General features: G+C 46.5%; 1 protein-coding gene across 6 annotated transcripts in view; it reads right to left on the bottom strand.

The window, feature by feature from the left end:
* Positions 1 to 4,579: 4,579 nt before the first annotated feature.
* The window catches only part of MAPRE1 (microtubule associated protein RP/EB family member 1), a 71,709-nt gene continuing 55,482 nt past the window's right edge, over positions 4,580 to 20,806 (bottom strand). For all 6 annotated transcript variants that reach the window (XM_056547522.1, XM_056547521.1, XM_056547518.1 and 3 more), the window contains exons 4-7: positions 19,900 to 20,107; positions 10,413 to 10,534; positions 7,364 to 7,516; positions 4,580 to 5,848 (exon numbers count right to left, since the gene is read on the bottom strand). In XM_056547522.1, the coding sequence (XP_056403497.1) occupies positions 5,792 to 5,848; positions 7,364 to 7,516; positions 10,413 to 10,534; positions 19,900 to 20,107 (540 nt within the window). In that variant the 3' untranslated portion in view covers positions 4,580 to 5,791. The remainder of the gene's footprint in view (positions 5,849 to 7,363; positions 7,517 to 10,412; positions 10,535 to 19,899; positions 20,108 to 20,806) is intronic.

Consider the following 20,806-nt stretch of genomic DNA (forward strand, 5'->3'; position numbering starts at 1 on the left):
AAGCACATACCTCATATGTCTACGTAAATTGTTCGGCGGGAGCATTTTCTGAAATGGTTTTTGGTAGGCATGTTGCATTTAGGAAGCCCCTATGGTGCCAGAACAGCAAAAAAAAAAAAAAAACACATGGCATACCATTTTGGAAACTAGACCCCTCGGTGAATGTAACATGGGATAAAGTGAGCCTTAATACCCCACAGGTGTTTCATGACTTTTGCAAATGTAAATAAAAAATTTTTTTTTACCTTTTAGGTGTTTCACAGGAATAGCAGCAAATTGAAGGAGAAAATTCTAAATCTTCATTTTTTTTTACACTGGCAGGTTCTTGTAGACCCAGTTGTCAAATTTTTACAAGGGGTAAAAGGAGAGAGATCTTCCTAAAATGTGTAACCCAATTTCTCTCGAGTAAGGAACTACCTCATATGTGTATGTCAAACGTTCGGCGGGTGCAGTAGAGGGCTCAGAAGGGAAGGAGCGACAGTGGGATTTTTGAAAGTTAGTTTTTCTGAAATGGTTTTTGGGGGGCATTTCACATTTAAGAAGCCCCCTAAGTTGGATGTTTTTTTTTTTCACATAAATTCAAGTGGTAATAGGCGAAAATTCCCCCCACAATTTGTAACCCCATCTCTGAGTATGGAAATACGCCATGTGTGGACATCAAGTGCTCTGCTGGCACACTACAATGCTCAGAAGAGTAGTCACATTTGGCTTTTGGAAAGCAAATTTTGCTGAAATGGTTTTTAGGGGGCATGTCGCATTTTAGTGCCAGAACAGGAAAAAAAAAAAAAAAAAACTTTGCATTCTATTTTGGAAACTACACCCCTCAAGGAACGTAACAAGGGGTACAGGGAGCCTTAACACCTCACAGGTGTTTGATGACTTTTTGTTAAAGTCGGATGTGTAAATGAAGAAAAAAAAATTCTCACTAAAATACTGTTTTTTCCCCGTGGAAATAGGAGAAAATGACCCCCAAAATTTTGTGGAAATACCCCATGTGTGGACGTCAAGTGCTCTGCTGGCGCACTACAATGCTCAGAAGAGAAGGAGCACCATTGAGCTTTTGGAAAGAAAATTTGTTTGGAAGTCAGGGGCCATGTGCGTTTACAAAGCTCTCTGTGGTGCCAAAACAGTGGCCCACGTGTGTTTACAAAGCTCCCATAGTGCCAGAACAGTGGACCCCCACCCCCACATGTGACCCCATTTTGGAAACTACACCCCTCACAGAACTTAATAAGGGGTGCAGTGAGTATTTACACCCCACTGGCGTTTGACAGATCTTTGTAACAGTAGGCTGTCCAAATGAAAAATTAAATTTCTCATTTTCACAGACCACTGTTCCAAAAGTCTGTCAGACACCTGTGGGGTGTAAATGCTCACTATACCCCTTATTACACGAGGGGTTTAGTTTCCAAAATGGGGTCACATGTGGGGGTGGGGGGGGTCCACTGTTCTGGCACTATGGGAGCTTTGTAAACACACGTGGCCTTCAATTCCGGACAAATTGTCTCTTCAAAAGCCCAATGGTGCGCCTTCTCTTCTGAGCATTCCAGATCACCCACAGAGCACTTTACTTCCGCATATGGGGTATGTTCTTACTCAGAAGAAATGGGGTTACAATTTTTGGAGAGGGCTTTTTTTGGGTAACACCAGCATTTTTCCATCCAACTTTGAAGAATTTTCACAAAACACCTGTGGGGTGTTAAGGCTCACTATACCCCTTGTTACATTCCGCGAGTGGTGTAGTTTCCAAAATAGGGTCACGTGTGGTTATTTTTTTGTGTTAATCACCGGAGGTTTACAGTGAGTTTCCCCGCTAGGAGTTTGCGCTGCGGAGAAAAATTTGATGCAGCTCAAACTTCAAGCAGGAAACTTACTGTAAACTTGCCCGTGTGAGTGACAGACCGTGCATGCTGGGAGATTTACTTTTGCAACTGCTGGAGGCACACTGGTTGGAAAACCTTCAGTTAGGTTCTGTTACCTAGCTCAGAATTTTCCAACCAGTGTGCCTCCAGCTGTTGCAAAACTTCAACTCCCAGCATGTACTGAAGGGCATGCTGGGAGATGTAGTTATGCAACAGCTGGGGAGGTACGCAACTACAACTCCCAGAATGCCGAGACTGCTGCTTTCTGTTTGGGCATGCACAGTGATCTCCAAACTGTAGTCCTCCAGCTGTTGCAAAACTGTAAATCCCAGTATGCCCAAACAGCTGTCTGGGCATGCTGGGAGTTGTAGTTTTGCAATATCTGAAGGGCTAGAGTTTGGAGACAACTGTATAGTGGTCTCAAACTGTAACCCTTGAGATGTTTCTAGGCAATTTACTGGCTTCCGTAGGATCCAGGGAGCCGCATCGCAGTCCACTGCTGCCACCGATCGTCACCTCCCCCTAAGGGTAAATGGACCGCCGGCGCCGGTCCCTGTCAGTTTCCCCGTTCTGCACCGCTTATTGTGGGTGGGCAGAATCGAGAAGCCGAAAGTTTAAACCAACCCCCCCCCCGGTATGCTATTGGTCGTCGCTTCTAGACGACCAATAGCAGGGATAGGAGGGGGTGGCACCCCTGCCCCCTCACTTCTATCCCTTAAGGGGGATCGTGGGCGTCTTGGACAACCCCAATCCCCCTTATTTTTAGGGTCACCATAGACCCGTATGAATAGCCGCAAATCGCCAGTGTGATTACGGGGGGGGGGGGGATTTATCAAAGTTGTCTATTTCCCGCATCAATATAGACCAAACTACAGAGGGTTAGGCTGGTCTATTGTGCACCTAATTTCTCAAAAGTCACACGGCTCTTGATAAATTCTGTGCATGGACTTCGGAATCTATGCTTTAGAATGTATTTAAACCTGCTCCAACATGGTCTGACATTTCAGCGTACTTTCAGCCGATGCAACTTGTCGCTGAAAAGCCTCTTGATAAATTCAGCACCAATGCATTTTTCTGTCTAAAATAGACTAGAATGCACCATGTTCTAAGAATCCTCTAAAGCAAGTCGCAAAAAAGTTGCACATATTTAGACTGCGACTTTCTGTGCAACAAATTTAGATGGGAAAAAAACAAAAACAGTCTTAATCCTTGATAAATTTCCCCCAGTGTCTAGAATTGCAGTAGAGCACTATGCACATTAAAAAGTGTGTGGTCACACGGTGCATCTGCAGTGTATTTAACGCTGTGGGAACTATGCTGCAGATTCTGCTATGAGTAAACACACAGGGCTTCCCCCACTACAGCAGTGGGCCCATTGAGCTGGCATGACTGAAGCAAAGTCCCTGCTCCAAACCTTACTGCACACACAATGCTGTGGCTGGAAAGCTCTGTATGTACTACTACTCATAGAATCACAGCACGAAATACACTACAGATGCACTACGTGACCCTAACCTTAAAAAGGAACACTGTCACCCATTCACCCACACTAAACCCCACACACCGGGTTATATAGTGGGTGAACAGGAGACCGATGCAGGGTTTCTGACCTGTACCTGTAGTTCGGCATTGGTCACATGAGCGCTTGTGCCTACTGAGCACTCATGTGACCAGCACCAATGAACATTCAAAGCCAGCCGGCAGGCCCACCTCCAGAGTGCAATTCAGCACTGAAAGATGCCGAACCTCAGAGAGACCAGGCACCAGACAGAAGGCATGTATATTAGTCAGAAACCCTGCATCGGTCACCTGTTCACCCACACTATAAGCCGGTGTATCAGGTTAAGTGTGGGTGAACGGATGACAGTTTTCCTTTAGGGTACATTCACATGTACGCAGATTTAATGCACAGAATTTTCTGCTGCAGATTTCAATGTAATCTAAATGACTGAGCACAGCTTCTAATCTGCAATTACAAATCCAGAGCAGGATCCTGTATGTGTGAACGTACCCTAAAGTGCATAGTGGTTTATGGACAAAAAAAAGGTATACCTTAGACAATCTGGACAGAATTAAAAGGGGTTGTCCGGTGAAAAGAAAAATTCCTCCATCCACAGAATAGGGCACAAGTGTCTAAATCGCAAGAGGTCCACAGCTGGGACCCACCGCAATCTCCTGAACGGACCTGGCTCCGAGAGGAGTGTGTGCTGCAGACGTCATGCACTCCATTGACTCTCTATGGGAGCATCAAAGACCCCAATGCTATACTTCAGCACTTCTATAGAAATGAATGGGATGCATGCTGACTGCAGCACACGCTACCCTCTCAAAAAGCCGGGTCCTGTTCAGCAAATCCTGTTGGGGTCCCAGTGGTCGGAACCACTTGTGATCAGACACTTATGCCCCATCAGGTGGACAGGGGATAGGTAGTTTTTCACCAAACCACGCCTTTAATGCAGTTTCAATAAGAATGCAACCATGATTTCCTAATAGTGGATAACCCCATGAGGATGTAACACTACGGCAGGGTCCCCATGTGGTGAAATTCTAAATCTGTAAACCTCATCAGAGGTCTTTGGCAAATGCACAGATTGTGCTTCAATAAGGGAAGTCTGCAATATGACTGACCTGATGCGGATTTCTGCTACATGTGAATTCAGCCCAACAGTATTCTCAACTCAAAATTCAAGAAAGAAACAAAGCAAGAACAATGTTCACTCTTGTAATACAGAAGTTTTATTTAGAAATGGCTTAAAGTAGAAAAAAATTTGAGAAAGGAACAAAGGGGGGTACAAAAAAAAAATTGGAGAAACTGAAAAAGGAGGAAAGGAGAGGAGAAAAAGAAAAAAATAATTAAAGAGTCTTAAAAAGGCCACAAGAGATTAAGAAAGTGTAGCACTGCAATGTCGGTGATGGCTTGTGACCAAGACAACACGGGCTCGAATCTTTCTACTTTTTTTGTTTTTCATGCATTTCACGTTACTTTTAGTTACCCAACAGAACATTAACAGAAACAGCCAAACCATTTTCTTCTCCTGGAGTGAACAACCCAGTGATCTGGAGGTTACAGCAGATACATACAACACATTGACTTAAATAATATGTTGGCAAAAAAATAAAGTTATACAATTAATTAAAAAAAATCATATGTGGGGGAGGGAGATGAGTTATAGGGGGAGGTTTCTGGAAATCCCAAAATTTATCACCAAGCCACGGTAAAAAATTTCCCCTCATTCTATCCTTGACACATATTTCTAAACTTGCATTGCCCTCGAGGCTGCCAAAGGGGTCTGCATGCAACGATGCCATTTGAAGTGGAGAGCAATAGGATGCTAGAGGTAGAGGCAACCGCACAAACCCATTCCCCTCAGCATCTAAGATCGGGAGCAGCATGTCAGTGGGGGAGCTCTCTACTTTTGCAAGCAAAAAAAAAAAAAAAAAAAAATGTGCGCCCGATTTGTAACGGGCACAAAAAACAGCAAACCACCACACTTACTAATAATATGCTCAGCGAGACGGCTTTATAGTTTTGATATGAAAGCACATGTAAACTTAAGGCATTTTAATCTCCTATTCACTAGATTTAAAACATTCCATTCAGCAACATATGAACCTTCTCAAGTCCTCAACATGTTCCCTTAGGAACCTTAAAGGGAAGAGAAAAAAAAAAAAAAAAAAAAAAAAAAAAATGGACATTAATACTTTCACTTTTTCTTTGCTACAAAATGAGAAATCTCCAAGGTTAAACCACTGTAAAATGAGTGAAACTTTGGCAAAGTACACTTTCAAAAAAAAAAAAAAAAAAAAAGGGAGGTGGTGAGCCAGCCCTCTGAGAATAAAAGGAATATTTTACAGGTAAGCACGTGATTCGGGAGGGGAAAAAAAAAAAAAATTGGTTTTCGAAATGACTGCATGTTAGGAGAGTGCGGCTAATATTCTTCCTGGTCCTCTGGGGGTGCTCCTTCATCTGGTATGACAAAGCCCTCCTAAAAACATAAATTAAAAATTTGATGAGAAATTGCTCAGGATATTCTGGGATATTAAAAGTGAATCGCCCACCTTCATGCTGCTTATCCACCTTCTACCCTCTGCAGCCATGGTAGAGATGAGTGAAGTTCGTGATTCAATTAATCACTAACCTCGCGGCTCGGCGTTTGCTGACTTTATCCTGCATAAATTAGTTAATCTTTCAGGTGGTCCGGTGGGCTGGAAAAGGTGGATACAGTCCTAGGAGAGTCTCCAGCCCACCGGACAACCTGAAAAGCAGAGCTAATTTATACAGGATAAAGTCAGCAACTGCCGAGCCAAGAAGTTTGTGATGAATCAAAATCACTAACTTCGCTCATCTCTAGTAGAGATATTAATCACCTTACTGTCTGCATCGCTAGGGGTCTAGAGCAGTGATTGAGTTAATCCCACTATACTTTGTGGTTTAGTGTAGTGAAATGGTTAATGTTGTCTGCCTAAAAATATTTTCTTAAAAAAGAAAAGAAAAAAACAGTACCACCCCTGTCTTCCGGTGTTGTGTGGCATTTCAACTCTGATTTATTCACTTTAGTGGAACTGAGCTGCAATACCACAGACAACCTGAGGACAGGTATAGTGCTGTTTTTGGAAGAAATAGTCTGGTTTTCAGATCCTGGATAACCCCTTTAATGTTCCATATAGTACTCACAGCAAGGACAATGCTTTCTGTTTCCACCTTGCATGGACCATAGAGATGAGTGCAGATAGGGGATAGTCCGTACTGTGCAGCTGTGACTGTAGGGCCACACATCTGATTATAGAGATGAATGCGGAAATGGGAGCATGTAGCTGTAATGGCCCATGCACACTATGGAATTTCTGAGCGGAGACATTGCGCTTGGAAATTTCCGATGAAGCATCCTCCCATTTTCTTCAGTGGGATTCTGCTGCACTGTGTACACTGCTGAAATTCTGATTCAAAATGTTCCTTATTTCAGTGGCATTGCCAGCAGTCATTAAAGGAGAACTCAGGTGAAAGTAAACTTCTCCCAAATCCACAGGATAGGGGATAAGTAGCTGATCGCAGGGGTCCGAGTGGTGGCTCCCCCTGCAATCACCGGGAGGGGATCCAGCTCTCGCAGAGAGGCACGCGTGTCGTCTACCGGTAGACTGCACGCCCTCTATTCATTTCAATGAGATCGCTGAAGATTCCCAAGTGCTGTACTCTTGTCTTTTCCCCCCTCCCATAGAAAAGTATGGAGCGCATGCCGTCTACAGCACGTGCTCCACATTGAGCGCCACATCCCGTCCCGGTGATCATGGGGGGGGGTCCCAGTGCTCGATAAGGGGATAAGAAAATTTTTGCACGATCTCTTATTTAATTCTATCAATGGGAGTGAATATCAGGGGGTGTGTATTAGGCATAGATGTCACTAAATGTACAACATTCACACCCCCTGAATATATATTACTGCCCATCACCACAGTCACTCCCATTTCTATATGTAATAAAAACCAGAAGAAGAAACACTCACATCTGTGGCATAAAGAATGTCTATGATCCTTGACAGGACAGGGTTGCTTTCGCCTTCGTTCTCTTGGCAGATGAGTTCGATATTCCTTAGTTTGCCAAAATAAAAGTCTCTTTCTTTCTCCAAGTCTTCAACTGTAATTTTAAGGACATTTATCTGGGGAGGGAAAAAATGAAAGCACAATGGTGTTAAATACGGTGATCATCCGTCAGCTTCTCCTACATGTTTGAGATGTGAATTGCTACAAGGGGACATGGTGGTTGCTTGGGGGTATATAATTTGTGGCAGGATGTTTTCCATTTGTATAACTGGCAGGTTCCAGTGTTCAACCTTCCCCAACAATAGCCCTACTGTCATTTTTTCCTATGTCTATTGGCAGAGAAAAAAAAAAAAAAACACACAACGTCTTGGGCGATTTTGTAATATCCGCTAGACAAACTATATCTGAGTTATGGAAGAAGAGCCCACCTTCTGGGAGAGGATGGCTCGAGGCAGTAGATCATTTATAAAGAATGGGAAAATTAAAGGGAATTTGATGATGATGAAATAAAGGAGTACTGGAATAATTGAGAAATGTATAAAGAATCTAAATCAATAGAAGAATGGTTGGACCCTGGTTATATAACAACATCATAGGCTAATAATATTCTCCCCCCTTTTTCCTGGAGGAAAAGCAGAGCAGCACCCACGGGTCATATACGATTAGCTTCCCAGCACACTGCGGCTGATAATTCACTTGAAGGGGAGAATGAGCGGGGGGGGGGGAACCACTACCGTGGAACCGCCATAAGTTTGAAAAATACCATGATACCCATTTTTGGTCATACTGCCCAGCACTAGCTAAGACTACAATTTATCACCTATTCGGAGGATAGGTGATCAGTATCTTATTGGCTTCCACACAGTCAATCCTCCATTCCCTCTCTACACCTCCGATAAATATAGAGTACAGAGCTTTGATATTTCTAATAGTAACAGTGTTTAACTGAAGTACTGGCATGTATGCACCACTGCTCCATTCACCAGGGGAGATGCAGGCCTACTCTACAGACTCATTAGGCCTTTAGCGAGACCAAATTGTATTTTGTAAGGACATCCCTCATTTCACCAGGGAAATTATTTGTGGTGAAAAAGGTTAGGAAAACAGCATTTTTGCAACTTTTGGTTTCTATGCAGTACACTTTAAGGTAAAATGACATGTTTTCTTTATTCTGTAGTTTTTCTATTATTGTACATTTATGATACATTTTTGCCTTTGTGTTTATGATCCTGCTTGGTAAAATGTGTAAACAAATATTTACACTTTAGGTCCATTCATTCAGATTGCATTCAGTGTTACTGGCGATCCACTGATACAGCTTGGCTAAGCCAGGCTGCATCAGTGAAACAATACAGCTGTTGGGTGTCCAATGAGCCCACTGAACTAGCCAGCATGTATGATTTAACACTTTAGATGCAGCAATCGACATTGATCATGGAGTCTAAAGGGTTAATGGTGGGGAGCGCTCTGCCATTAGCTGTGAAGGTTCAAGCTGTCATTAGCAGACACTCTAAACCTATAGATCACCAAAGTTGATCCAAAAGTACCCTATTTCCCCACATATAAAAACTATCTTTATTGTTATCATAAACACACAAAAACAGGATAAAAAATCCAGTGCTATTCACTCCATTGTGGATAACTGAGTCCACATATAAATATGGTGCCTGTCTGGCCACTCAATGCTGTTGTCTAATTCCCGTATGCACCTGCAGTGTGCAAACTGGGTTTGGAGTGATCACTGTATTAAAATTATTTCTCAGCCCCCCTCGACATGTGTCGCTACTAGACGAAACTTTGTCAAGAGGACAGCGGGCATGAGAGCAAAAAACACCGAACTGGGGTTTTTAAAACCTCCCTTGATGACAACATCCTGCGGGAACTAGAAAATGTAAATGCATGGATAATATATAAGACTGATACATAAATATATCAGCTATATACATATCAGTCTTATATATTATACATGCAATTAAATACAGGTATATCATTATATATCACATCTATCCCTCTGATTCTACATTGCCTCCTTTAATATGGAGTTGAGCACTGACATTCTAAGTGTTAGCGCAGGTGTCAACGCGCAGCACAGTGAAAGCGAGCAGTTTTCTGTCTAAGTGTCGGTGCAGAGGCCTTCGCGCAGACACGTCACAGGTATACTCCTGCCAATTCCGTATCGCTCACCTCAGGTAAGAGTGGATTCCCTGGAATGTCTGTAATACTATAGGTGCATCCCCATGTCAGTGTGAATGATAGGATGCGGATTGGATTACGTGCCAGGCATCCTATCAGAATCCAGGAATTTTCTACTTCCCGCAGGATGTTGTCATCAAGGTAGGTTTAAAAAAAAAAAAAAAAAAACAGTTCGGCTTTTTTTTTGCTCTCATGCCCGCTGTCATCTTGAAAAAGCTGCGTCTAGCAGCGAAACATGTCGAGTGGAGGCTGAGAAATTATTTTAAAACAGTGATCACTCCACACCCAGTTTGTACACTGCAGGTGCATATGGGAATTATAGCCAACAGCATTGAGTGGCCAGATAGGCACCATATTTGTGGACTCCATAATGGAGTGAATAGCACTGGATTTTTAATCCTCTTTTTGCGTGTTTATGATAACAATAAATATTACATTTTTATACGTAGGAGATAGCACTCCAAGGTTAACATTTATTTACGCCCTCATGCATTAAGGCAGCAAGGGCATACATGTATGGTCGATGTCCTCAACAGGTTAGCCAACATAAAAACAAGCAAACTCTAACATGAAGGGGAATGCACAACAGGATTTATCAAACATTTTTTGTACGCTGCCTCCCACCCCCTGTAAACATCCAGAGCCTGACCATGGATATGCATAGTACACAGGGGACCATTTCATGATGGAAAACTGTTTCTATGGAGTTTGAAGTACCACCTAGAAACCATTTATCCACATTATTTGTCAACTGGGGTAAAAATAGGAATAAAGTCAGAAAACTCCTTTATCTCAGTCTATCAAGTACTGGTCTCCTACCTGTTGAACAAGCTCTGCAGACTCCTCTTCACCGTTGCCCACAGCAGCAGGCTTTCTGCCAACTCCCGGGGTAGGCCTGTTGGTTACTGCAGGCCTTTGGGCAGGTACCGCCCTCTGTGGAGCTGAGAGAAATCATTGATAGTCATTATAAACACCCTAGGCTGCATGAAAATACAGTGTGCAAGTGCTGTACATGAGCCCATTGTGAGACACCACTCAATATGTGCACCCCACTCCCTTACATAGGCATGTACCAATTCTGGCCATTTTCTTTATATCTTCTGTCTTCGACAGCTTTCCATCAGTAGATTCATCTGGAAGAGGTACAGTATTCGCCAAAAATCAGAAAATCCCAAAAGTACAAAGGCCCTGCACAAAAACTCAGGATTCCTTGCACTCACATGTTAGAGGTCTGTCAGTTCTGAGGGCAGTATAGGACAGGGGGGATTCACAACGCTGAGCTCAGGGAGAGAGTTTTCTACGGTTTGATAGTTTTTTTTTTTTTTTTTTTTTTTTTATTCTGCTAGAACTAGAGAAGGGTGAATATATTTTGGCTTTACCTAAATCTAAAGTAGTGCATGTTTTGAAGAATTTGTATCCTTTCAAATTGCCCTGAGAAGTTGCAGACTTTTGAGGTCTTGGCTACAGGTCAGCAAATATACAGTAAGTGACCTAGAGTCTACATAACCTCCAATTCCTTTAATCTTAAAGCATACCCGTCAGATCCAACAAAAAAAAAAAAAAAGATTTACTTACCCCTAAAATCTCTATCGAAGGATCCATTGGGGGACACAGACCGTGGGTGTATGCTGCTGTCTCTAGGAGGTGTGACACTATGGTAAAAAAAAAAAAGTCAGCTCCTCCCAGCAGGATAAACCCACCTTCAGGCTCTGAGTCAGTTTAAGTTCCAGAGCAATAGGAGGAGACCAATAGGGCAAAGAAAAATCCAAAACTGTCCGATAACCAGAAGAAAAAACATAACTGAACACACCCTCGGACAGAGAACCAATAGGAAAATCCCAAAAAGTGTGGGAGCTGTGTCCCCCAATGGATCCTTCGAGAAAGATTTTACGGTAAGTAAACAAAAATCTCCTTTTCTCTATCGGCTCCATTGGGGGACACAGACCGTGGGACGTACCAAAGCAGTCCCTTGGGTGGGCAGATAAGCAGTCAGGCAGACGGCCGATCCACTGCCGCCTGCAACACTTTACGACCCAGACTAGCATCAGCCGATGCGAAAGTATGAACTCGATAAAACTTCGAGAAAGTGTAGCCGCCATGCAAATCTGCGAGGCCGAAGCTCTATTCTGGAGAGCCCAGGATGCCCCAACAGAACGTGTGGAATGAGCCACAACCCTGAAAGGAGGAATCTTCCCCTTACAGTGATAGGCTTCCGAAATGGCGGACCGAATCCACCAAGAAATGGTGGCCTTGGAAGCAGGTTGTCCCTTGCGACGACCTTCCGTATGGACGAAAATGGAATCACACTGACGAAACGAAGAAGTGATGGAGAGATAAGACCGAACAGCCCGAACTACATCCAGCTTGTGTAGTAAGCGCTCCCTAGGATGAGAAGGAGCCGGACAAAAGGACGGGAGGACAATGTCCTCATTGAGATGAAAGCCAGAGACCACCTTAGGCAAAAAGGAAGGATTTGGACAGAAAACGACCTTGTCCTGGTGGATCACCAGAAATGGAGAACGGCAGGAAAGAGCTGCCAGTTCAGACACCCTCCGGATGGAGGTGATAGCAACAAGAAACACCACTTTCCAAGAAAGGAGGCGGAGAGACACCTCTCTAAGGGGCTCAAAGGGTGCACCCAGAACCAAATTCAAGTCCCAAGGGGGAGAAGGTGACCGATGAGGAACAGCGTGCGCCACTCCTTGCAGGAAGGTCCGGACATGAGAATTAGAAGCCAGGGACCGCTGGAAAAGAACAGTAAGGGCCGAAACCTGACCTTTAAGGGAACTGAGAGAGACAACCCCAGTTCCAACCCAGACTGCAAAAAGGAGAGAAGACGGGGAACCGAGAAGGTCACCGGGTAGAAGGCCTGAGCTTCACACCAACTAAAATAAGAACGGCAAGTACGGTGGTAAATTCTTGCGGAGGAGGGCTTACGATCCTTAAGCATGGTGTGAATGACTTGGGAAGAGAACCCGCGGGCCCTCAAAACCGCGGTCTCAACCGCTACGCCGTCAAATGCAGCGACTGTAAATTGGGGTGGCAAAGTGGACCCTGAGAGAGAGTAGGTCCGGGCGGAGCGGAAGGCGCAGAGGAGCGTCGTCCAGGAGCCTGACTCCGTCGGCGTACCACGACCTTCGGGGCCAATCTGGAGCTACCAGAATGGCGGGATGTCCTCTGCCTTGAGCTTCCTCAGCACCCTGGGAAGGAGCGGAAGAGGAGGAAACAGATAAGGTAGGGCGAACCCCGCCCAAGGAATCACTATAGGGCATCCAGAGCCTGAGGGTCCCGGGACTTTGACACAAACGGAAGGATCTTCCGATTGTGCCAGGACGCGAAGAGGTCCACGTCCGGAATGCCCCAGAGGTCGCAGAGCTGCGCTAAGACCTCCCGATGAAGAGACGACTCGCCGGGGTCGGGTGAGGACCGACTGAGGAAGTCCGCTTCCCAGTTGAGCACTCCCGGAATGTGAATCGCCGAAATGGCCGGAACCTTGCTCTCCGCCCAGGTGAGAATCTTGGTCACCTCGGCCATGGCTGCCGAGCTGCGAGTGCTGCCCTGTCGATTTATGTACACAACGGCAGTGGCGTTGTCCGACTGAACGCGGACAGGACGGGACTGAAGACCAGACTCCCATTGAAGCAGAATCGCCCGTAATTCCAATATGTTTATCAGAAGAAGGGTCTCCAGGGGAGACCAGAGTCCCTGAACCGTCCAATCCCTGAACACGCCGCCCCAGCCCGACAGGCTTGCATCCATTGTAACAACCTGCCAGTGAAGGGGAAGAAATGACCGCCCTTGGAGAAGAAGGGGGAGCGGAGCCACCAGAGCAGAGACTGACGGACCCTGCGAGGGAGAACAATCTGACGATCGAGGGACAGAGGAGACCTGTTCCATCGAGAGAGAATCACCAGTTGAAGGGGGTGGTAATGAAACTGGGCAAAGGGTACGGCCTCCATAGTTGCCACCATCCGACCCAGGACTGCCATACAAGTGCGGATGGAGACTGATACCTGGGTTCGAAGGGAGCGGACCCCCGACTGGAGCGCCAGACGTTTGTCTGGTGGAAGACAAATTTGGGAAGAGGCAGTGTCGAATCGAAGTCCCAGGAAGGTTAGAGACTGGGTAGGACAGAGGACTGACTTGTCCCGGTTGACCATCCACACAAAGCGAGTCAGAGTGTGGAGAGTGATGTCCAGATTCTATAGAGTCTGGGCTCTGGTTGGAGCCTTGATGAGAAGGTCATCCAGATAGGGTATCACCGAGATTCCCCTCGACCGTAACAGGCCCATCACTGGCGCAAGGATCTTTGTAAAGACCCGAGGAGCCGTGACTAGACCAAAGGGGAGGGCTACGAATTGAAAGTGCCCCTCCAGAACGGTAATGCGGAGGTACCGATGATGGCCCAGAAATATTGGCACATGGGAGGTAGGCATCCTTGATGTCCACCGATGAAAGGAACGCCTTGTTCCAGGGATGCCACCACCGAACGGAGAGATTCCATTCTGAAGTGGCGGATGAGAAGGAGACGGTTGAGACGCTTGAGGTCTAGGATTGGTCGCACAGAACAGTCCTTCTTGGGGACCACAAAAAGATTTGAATAGAAACCCCGAAAACGTTCCCGTGGAGGAACGGGGACGATAAACCCCTTGAGAAGCAGCGACTGGAGAGCCGCTCGAAATTGCTTCGCCAGGAGGAGGAGACCGGTGGGCCCGGGACCGAAAAGTGATCCCTCGGAAGGGAGGCGAATTAGATCCGGTAACCGTTGGACATCACATCCCTGACCCAAGAGTCCTGAATGTGTGAAGTCCAGATGTCTCGGAAACAACAAGAGACAACCTCCCACCCAAAAAGAAACCGCGGGTGGGGGCCTCACTTCATGCAGAAGTGGGTTTGCGGTAGCCCGATTTGGGCGCAAAACGGCCTGACCGGTTGGAGTGCTACTTCCAAGACTGGCGTGCCCGGAACGAGGGAGCCTTCTTGTCCCGCGAGGGCGCCTGCCTGGACCCTTTGCTGGAGCCAGAGGTGCGAAAGGACCGAAAGGAAAAGGACTTCCTTTGGGAAGTAGGGCGAGCCTTATTTTGAGGTAACAAGAAACTCTTACCTCCCGTTGCCTCAGAGATAATCTCAGTGAGAGACCTTTTGGAAGCGGCATCCGCATTCCAAGCTTTAAGCCACATAGAGCGGTGGAGAGCCGCTAGGTGACCCACAGCAAAGGCAGAACAACGGGCTTACTGCATGGAAGCTGTGCACAGAAAGTCCCCAGCTTTAGCGCATTGGAGTGCCTGAGCAGATACATCCTCGGGGGGGGGGGGGGGGGGATGGAGCTTTTGGCACCACTCCGACAGGGCCTTGGACACCCATGTCGAGGCGAAGATGGGAAGAAGAGAAGAGCCAGCTACTTCAGAAGCGAACTTCGCTAAAGATTCTACCTTCTTGTCCGTGGGATCCGTGAAGGCAGCGGCATCTGCCAGAGGCAGTGTAGTCGCCTTAGAGATCCAGGAGATTGGTGGATCCACTGAGGGAGGGGAAACCACCCTGTCGACAAAGTCCTTGTCAAATGGATACCGTTCTTGAATGGTCTTGATTCCCAGGAACCTCTTGTCTGGATGTTTCCATGCAGATCCCAGAATGTCGTCAAAGTCAGCGTGAGAGCTGAACCTTTGAGGTGCTGGCTTAGCACGATGAAAGGATACTCCTGGATTGACATCCGAAGAGCCTGGGTCCTCCAAGTGAAAGGTGTCTCTTATGGCCATCACCAATGAGTTCACCGTTGCAATTGAGTCTGAGCGGTCCTCTGAGTCAGATGCCGGCTCGGAAGCCTCGTCCACCAGGGGAATGTGAATGAGTAGAGGCAGGCCTGGAGGGGGGGCGACCCAGACCGGGTACTTGGCTCTGGCGTGGCAGAGGGGAACGCTCACATCTATCAGAAGACTCAATGGAAGAGTCAGGCACCCCACGAGGAGCAGGCCCTCTCAGAGGTCCTGCGCAGGGAAGACCCCTTCAAGGCGGACACCACTTAACGGGAGACCTCAGCCACCGAACAGGAGACTTGGGTCAAGTCAGCCATATACTGGGTCAAGGAAGAAACCCAGGCTGGAGGAGCGGCTGAACCCACCGGGACCGAAGGGGCATCAGGGGAGCAGGCAGGGCAAGTGGGCTCAGCAGAGCCAGACATCTTGGTATTACAGTGCTTACACTGTCACTGAATTTCCAGGTTTCTGTTTAGAGGGAGGAACAGCCCTGGGTACGGACATAATGTGGGAAAAAGGAGACAGGAACTTTCTCACCCCTGTCAGCTGCAGTGAGGAGAACTCGCTCCGTACAGCCAGAGAGACTAAACAGGTCAGTCAATAGGAAGGGAGGGGCGTGCCTGAAGCAAGGCACACAGTAACAGACCCCTTCACATTGAAAATCACGCCGACGGCGCTGATTGGACGCTGCTTCGCGCCTCTGAGAGCTCCCAGCCCAGTGGGCAGAGCTACAAGCTGGCCGAAGAAGAACTGTCATGGCGCCCGCTCCTTGTCCCGAGCGCCATGTCTAGTCCGCATAAGCGCTTGGGGGAATAGAGCGGGCGGCCTAAACGCCTGCAGAGACGGCCGGCGAAAGTAGGCCGGCGCTGAAGCGCCCGGCTCGAAAACAGCGCTGCGGCTGGCAGCAGCATATAAGGCGCTGGAGTAGTTGCACCAAACACACACACAGTAAAGTGCCCCATAATACATGCCCCTATAATATATGCCCCCTTAGGTGCCACTGCTCCCCCAGAATAAAGTGCAGCCCCTGTATAATCCAGCCCCATAAACTGAAGGTGGGCCAAAAACAGGGGGTCTGGAGAGGTTGCGAGTCCGTACCTATGGAGAAAAGGGGGGGGGGGGGTAGTACTTCCCTCAGTCAGAAAGAACTTACCTAATGGAGTCTTCAGTGAAGTCTTCAGTCAGCTTTTTGTCCCTGCATCACGCCTAGCTGCTAAGCGCGAGCGAGGCGAGCAGAGAAGAAGGGGGACCCGGACCCATGAGGTACCAACCCAGGCGCTGACCGTTGGCGAGGGAGGGCGAGCAGCCCCCTTACTCGCAATGGGGAAACAGGGAACCGGAGTCCCTGAGCCCCCACCTGAAAACAAAAGAAAAGGAATAAAAAAAAACTAACGTCCCTATACTAGGAAAATAAAATCAGAAGACCTGGTCTGGAAAATCCAGACACTAAGCTTAAACTGACTAGCTCAGAGCCGGAAGGCGGGTATATCCTGCTGGGAGGAGCTGACTTTTTTTTTATTACCATATAGTGTCACACCTCCTAGAGACAGCAGCATACACCCACTGTCTGTGTCCCCCAATGGAGCCGATAGAGAAAATATTTTAATATATCACTCAGGATCACACAGTGCACCCGGGAGTGGAGTGTGGAGTCAGTTTCAGCCTCATTCCCGCAGCGAAGTATGAGGATGCACAATGGCAGGAGGGTGAATGAGGCTGAAGCGGGGAGTACTTTGGAAGCGGTGCATGCGCTGTGCTGCGAGAGCAGGGAGGGAGGCCATGCATATTGATGAGCCAGGCAGAGCGCACGCCCGGCAGAAGATCACTTGGGGTGCCTGGAGCTCCGGTTCTAGCTCCACCCATGCCCCAAGGACATTATTTACATAAGAAAAACAGCGATAACCGCACAACAGCTGGGCCATTCAGGACATTGCAAGTATCATTTTGATCAGTATCACCCGCACTACAAGCCTGTATGACAGGTTAGAGTGGGCGATACTGATGACAGATTTCCTTTAAAGGATTCATCCCATTTCCAAAGTGCTCTATTCCATAGTCTTAGTAAACCTCAGGGCATCATGACTTTTCCAGGCTATCAGGGCACTTTGGAAATGGAATGAATCTTTCAAGGCTAAAAGAAAGCTGATTTGTTTGATTCAAGAACATTTACCTTAGATTCGCTCACCTGTAGCCAAGCCCCCAGGAGTACACAACTTCTGTGTACCTAGTCTCCACATGGTGATAAAGTTCTGTCTAAAAACTCCCAGGGAGAGCCATCAATTACTCTATGTAGGTGAAACAAGGACTCTAAATACCCTCTCTCTCAGTGGACAGGGCAAGCAGGACTCTTAGGCTCATTCAGTGGACGGGATAAGTAGGACTCTCAAGCCATGTCTACAAGACCTGACAGCATTTAGTCCACGATCACACGGCAGAATTTCCATGCCAGTTGTTTCCAGGACGGAAATTCAGATTTCCTTTTTGCACAAAGAATGAACACGTTCATTCTTTTGTGCGGAGACTGCACAGAATGCATAGCCGTCTATGAGATTCTACGTGCAGACATTAAGACATGTGAATACAGCATTAGGTCTTTTTTCCTGAAAGTACTGAATCTAACCATAGAAAACTATCCCCAAGCTCTATGTGAGATTACTCAAAATATATCATCCTGGAGTGTTACAGTTTTCTGGTTCTAGTTGTAATGTGTGCATGTTAATAAAAGGTCTACTAGACAAGGCAGATAAAAAAATAAATTAAGTTCTGCTTGCTTTCTTTCAGAATCTGCGCTACACCTGCCTACCTTAGTTCTGAAACTGCAGCTCAGTTCAATGGGGCTTCAATACATACAACCTGTTGACTAGTGTTTCCCCAACCAGGGTGCCTCCAGTTGTTGCAAAACTACAACTCCCAGCATGCCCGAACACTCTTTGGCTGTCCGGGAATGCTGGGAGTTGTAATTTTGCAACTGCTGGAGGCACCATGGTTGGGAAACACTGACCTAGAGGGACTTGACTGTGCGATCACATAATAGTTTGAACAGTACACCGCAAAACTAAGGTAATGTATTGCAGTGTACTGTGAAATTACTCTACACGTGCTGTGAGGGCATGCTGGGAGTTGTAGTTTTGCAACAGCTGGAGGAAAACACTGCTACAGACAGTGGTGGCTATGTTTCTGGAAGAAAGCAGCCATGTTTTTCTATTCTGTGCCAAACTAGAACCACTTTAAAGTGTAACTTCCATGAATTTCTACACCCCCATAAACTAATCCCAGGATGAGAAAGTTTATTACAATTACAATTTAGGGATACCATTGGGGCGGGATTGGGTCTCAGAACGAGCTCCTGCTCCCTTGCTGTGTAGCGTGGAGCCAGAGTGAGGAAGCGAGCACTTATGCAGAGAACTTACTGCACCAAAAATGATGTGTTGGAGGGTGCATGCAGTCACATAGCGGTCCCAATGCGGATAGGGTATTGCAAATTACCTGACTGTTGCCGACCACATAACTTTTTTTTTTTGTTTGTTTTTTGGGCTCATCAAGATTGCTAGAAAGAAAAGCTCAATTGCAGTTGGAAATCAACTTTCTCATCCTAGTTTATAGGGGTAGAAATTCATGACAGTTACGCTTTAAAGGGGTACTCCACCCCTAGACATCTTATCCCCTATCCAAAGGATAGGGGATAAGAGGTCTGATTCGCGGGGGTCCACCGCTGGGGACCCCCGCAATACAGCACCCACCTGTATCTGCTTCCGGCAGCGCTTAAGGGTCTGGCTCCCACCACGGGAACGGAAGATAGTGACGTGACGACTCCGCCCCCATGTGACATCATGCCCCACCCCTCAATGCAAGTCTATGGGAGGGGCGTGGTGTCACACGGGGGCGGAGCCGTGACATCACAATTCTCCGGCCCCGCGATCCACAGTAATCAGACCCGGAGCGAACATGCTCCGGGGACGGATTTTAACGGGGTGTGGCGTGCAAGATCACAGGGGTCCCAAACGGCGGGACCCCCGCAATCAAGCATGTTATCCCCTATCCTTTGGATAGGGGATAAGATGTCTAAGCGCCGGAGTAACCCCTTTAAGGCTTTGGTGAACCTTAGATAAAAACTAGAAGTCTTGTAAAGTGTGTTGCGTCAACAATTCCTTAGCATGCACCCTTTATCAGAAGGGGCAAAGTCTCCTAAACCATGTATATATACTTTAGATGGTACTTAAACACAGATATAATCCAGTGTGGTTTTTCTGCAGCAAAATAATCCCCAGCAGATTTGCTGCAGACCCATCAAAGTAAAGAGGCAACAAAATAATTTCAAAGCAGAAAATCTGTCCTCTTAACGTACCCTAGATCAGTTTTATACAGCTGTAAGTTAGCCATTTTTTTTTACATCTGTACAGCAGCACCCTTCTCAGTAGAGAACCAAACTTAAAGCTCTGTTCAGCAAATCTGCAGGTAGTCTGGGTGTCTGACATAATACGGACATAAAAATAAGATCATGTTAGAGCTGTGCAAATCCGCCTTAAATATAAAGAGCAGTTAATAGCTAGTACCAGAGTTTGTCGTTCCCATTGGTTTCTTGGGCTTGTTCATAACTGGAGTGGGGAGTACAGGGGCCGGGGCAGACTCTTGTCCTTGTCTTGCAGCAACTGGATCGTAGTCTTTCCCATCGTAGTTGGCGTCAAAAAACTTTTTAAACCACTGTACAAACTCAAAGTTGTCCTGGAACTTTCCTTTCACCAATTTATCCACTGGAATTATCTACAAACACAGAAACATTTCTTTAATACCTTTCCATAATATCTGTGAGGTAATGCAATGTTTAGCTGTATTTAATGAGAAAATGGATGTGACTAATAACCGTCTGAAGGACTACTGTAAAAAAGACGACAAATTGCTTCATGAGTGATCTATAAAACGTACTGTGCAATGGGAGACAAAAACAATGCGAGTCAATGTTCTGGCAGTGAACCTTGTTTACAACGGCACTTCACACACAGAAAGCTGCAGGTTGCAACTTAAAGCGATCCTCCTGGCGCTCACCCGATAATAGGAAATAATCAAATATGGTGACAGAAAATAAAATTTAATTCCTTTATTGGCGCTGTGGACTACGCGTATCGAGTGGTGGGACCCCCTCTTCGTCAGGACCTGATGAAGGGGTCCCACCCCTCGATACGCGTAGTCCACAGCGCCAATAAAGGAATTTAATTTTCTGTGACCATAACGGATTATTTCCTATTATCGAGTTAGCGCCAGGAGGATCGCTTTTTTTAAGTTGCAACCTGCAGCTTTCTGTGTGTGAATTGTCTGACCGCCCTGAAGTACCTCAGTGACGGGAACGATCCAGGCTGCACTCAGACCTCATACTAGGGATCGACCGATATCGTTTTTTTTTTTAGGGCTGATACCGATAATCGGTGGAGGTTAGGGCCTATAGCCGATAACTTATACCGATAT

The sequence above is a fragment of the Hyla sarda genome, chromosome 12 (assembly GCF_029499605.1).
Source record: "Hyla sarda isolate aHylSar1 chromosome 12, aHylSar1.hap1, whole genome shotgun sequence".
NCBI lineage: Eukaryota > Metazoa > Chordata > Amphibia > Anura > Hylidae > Hyla > Hyla sarda.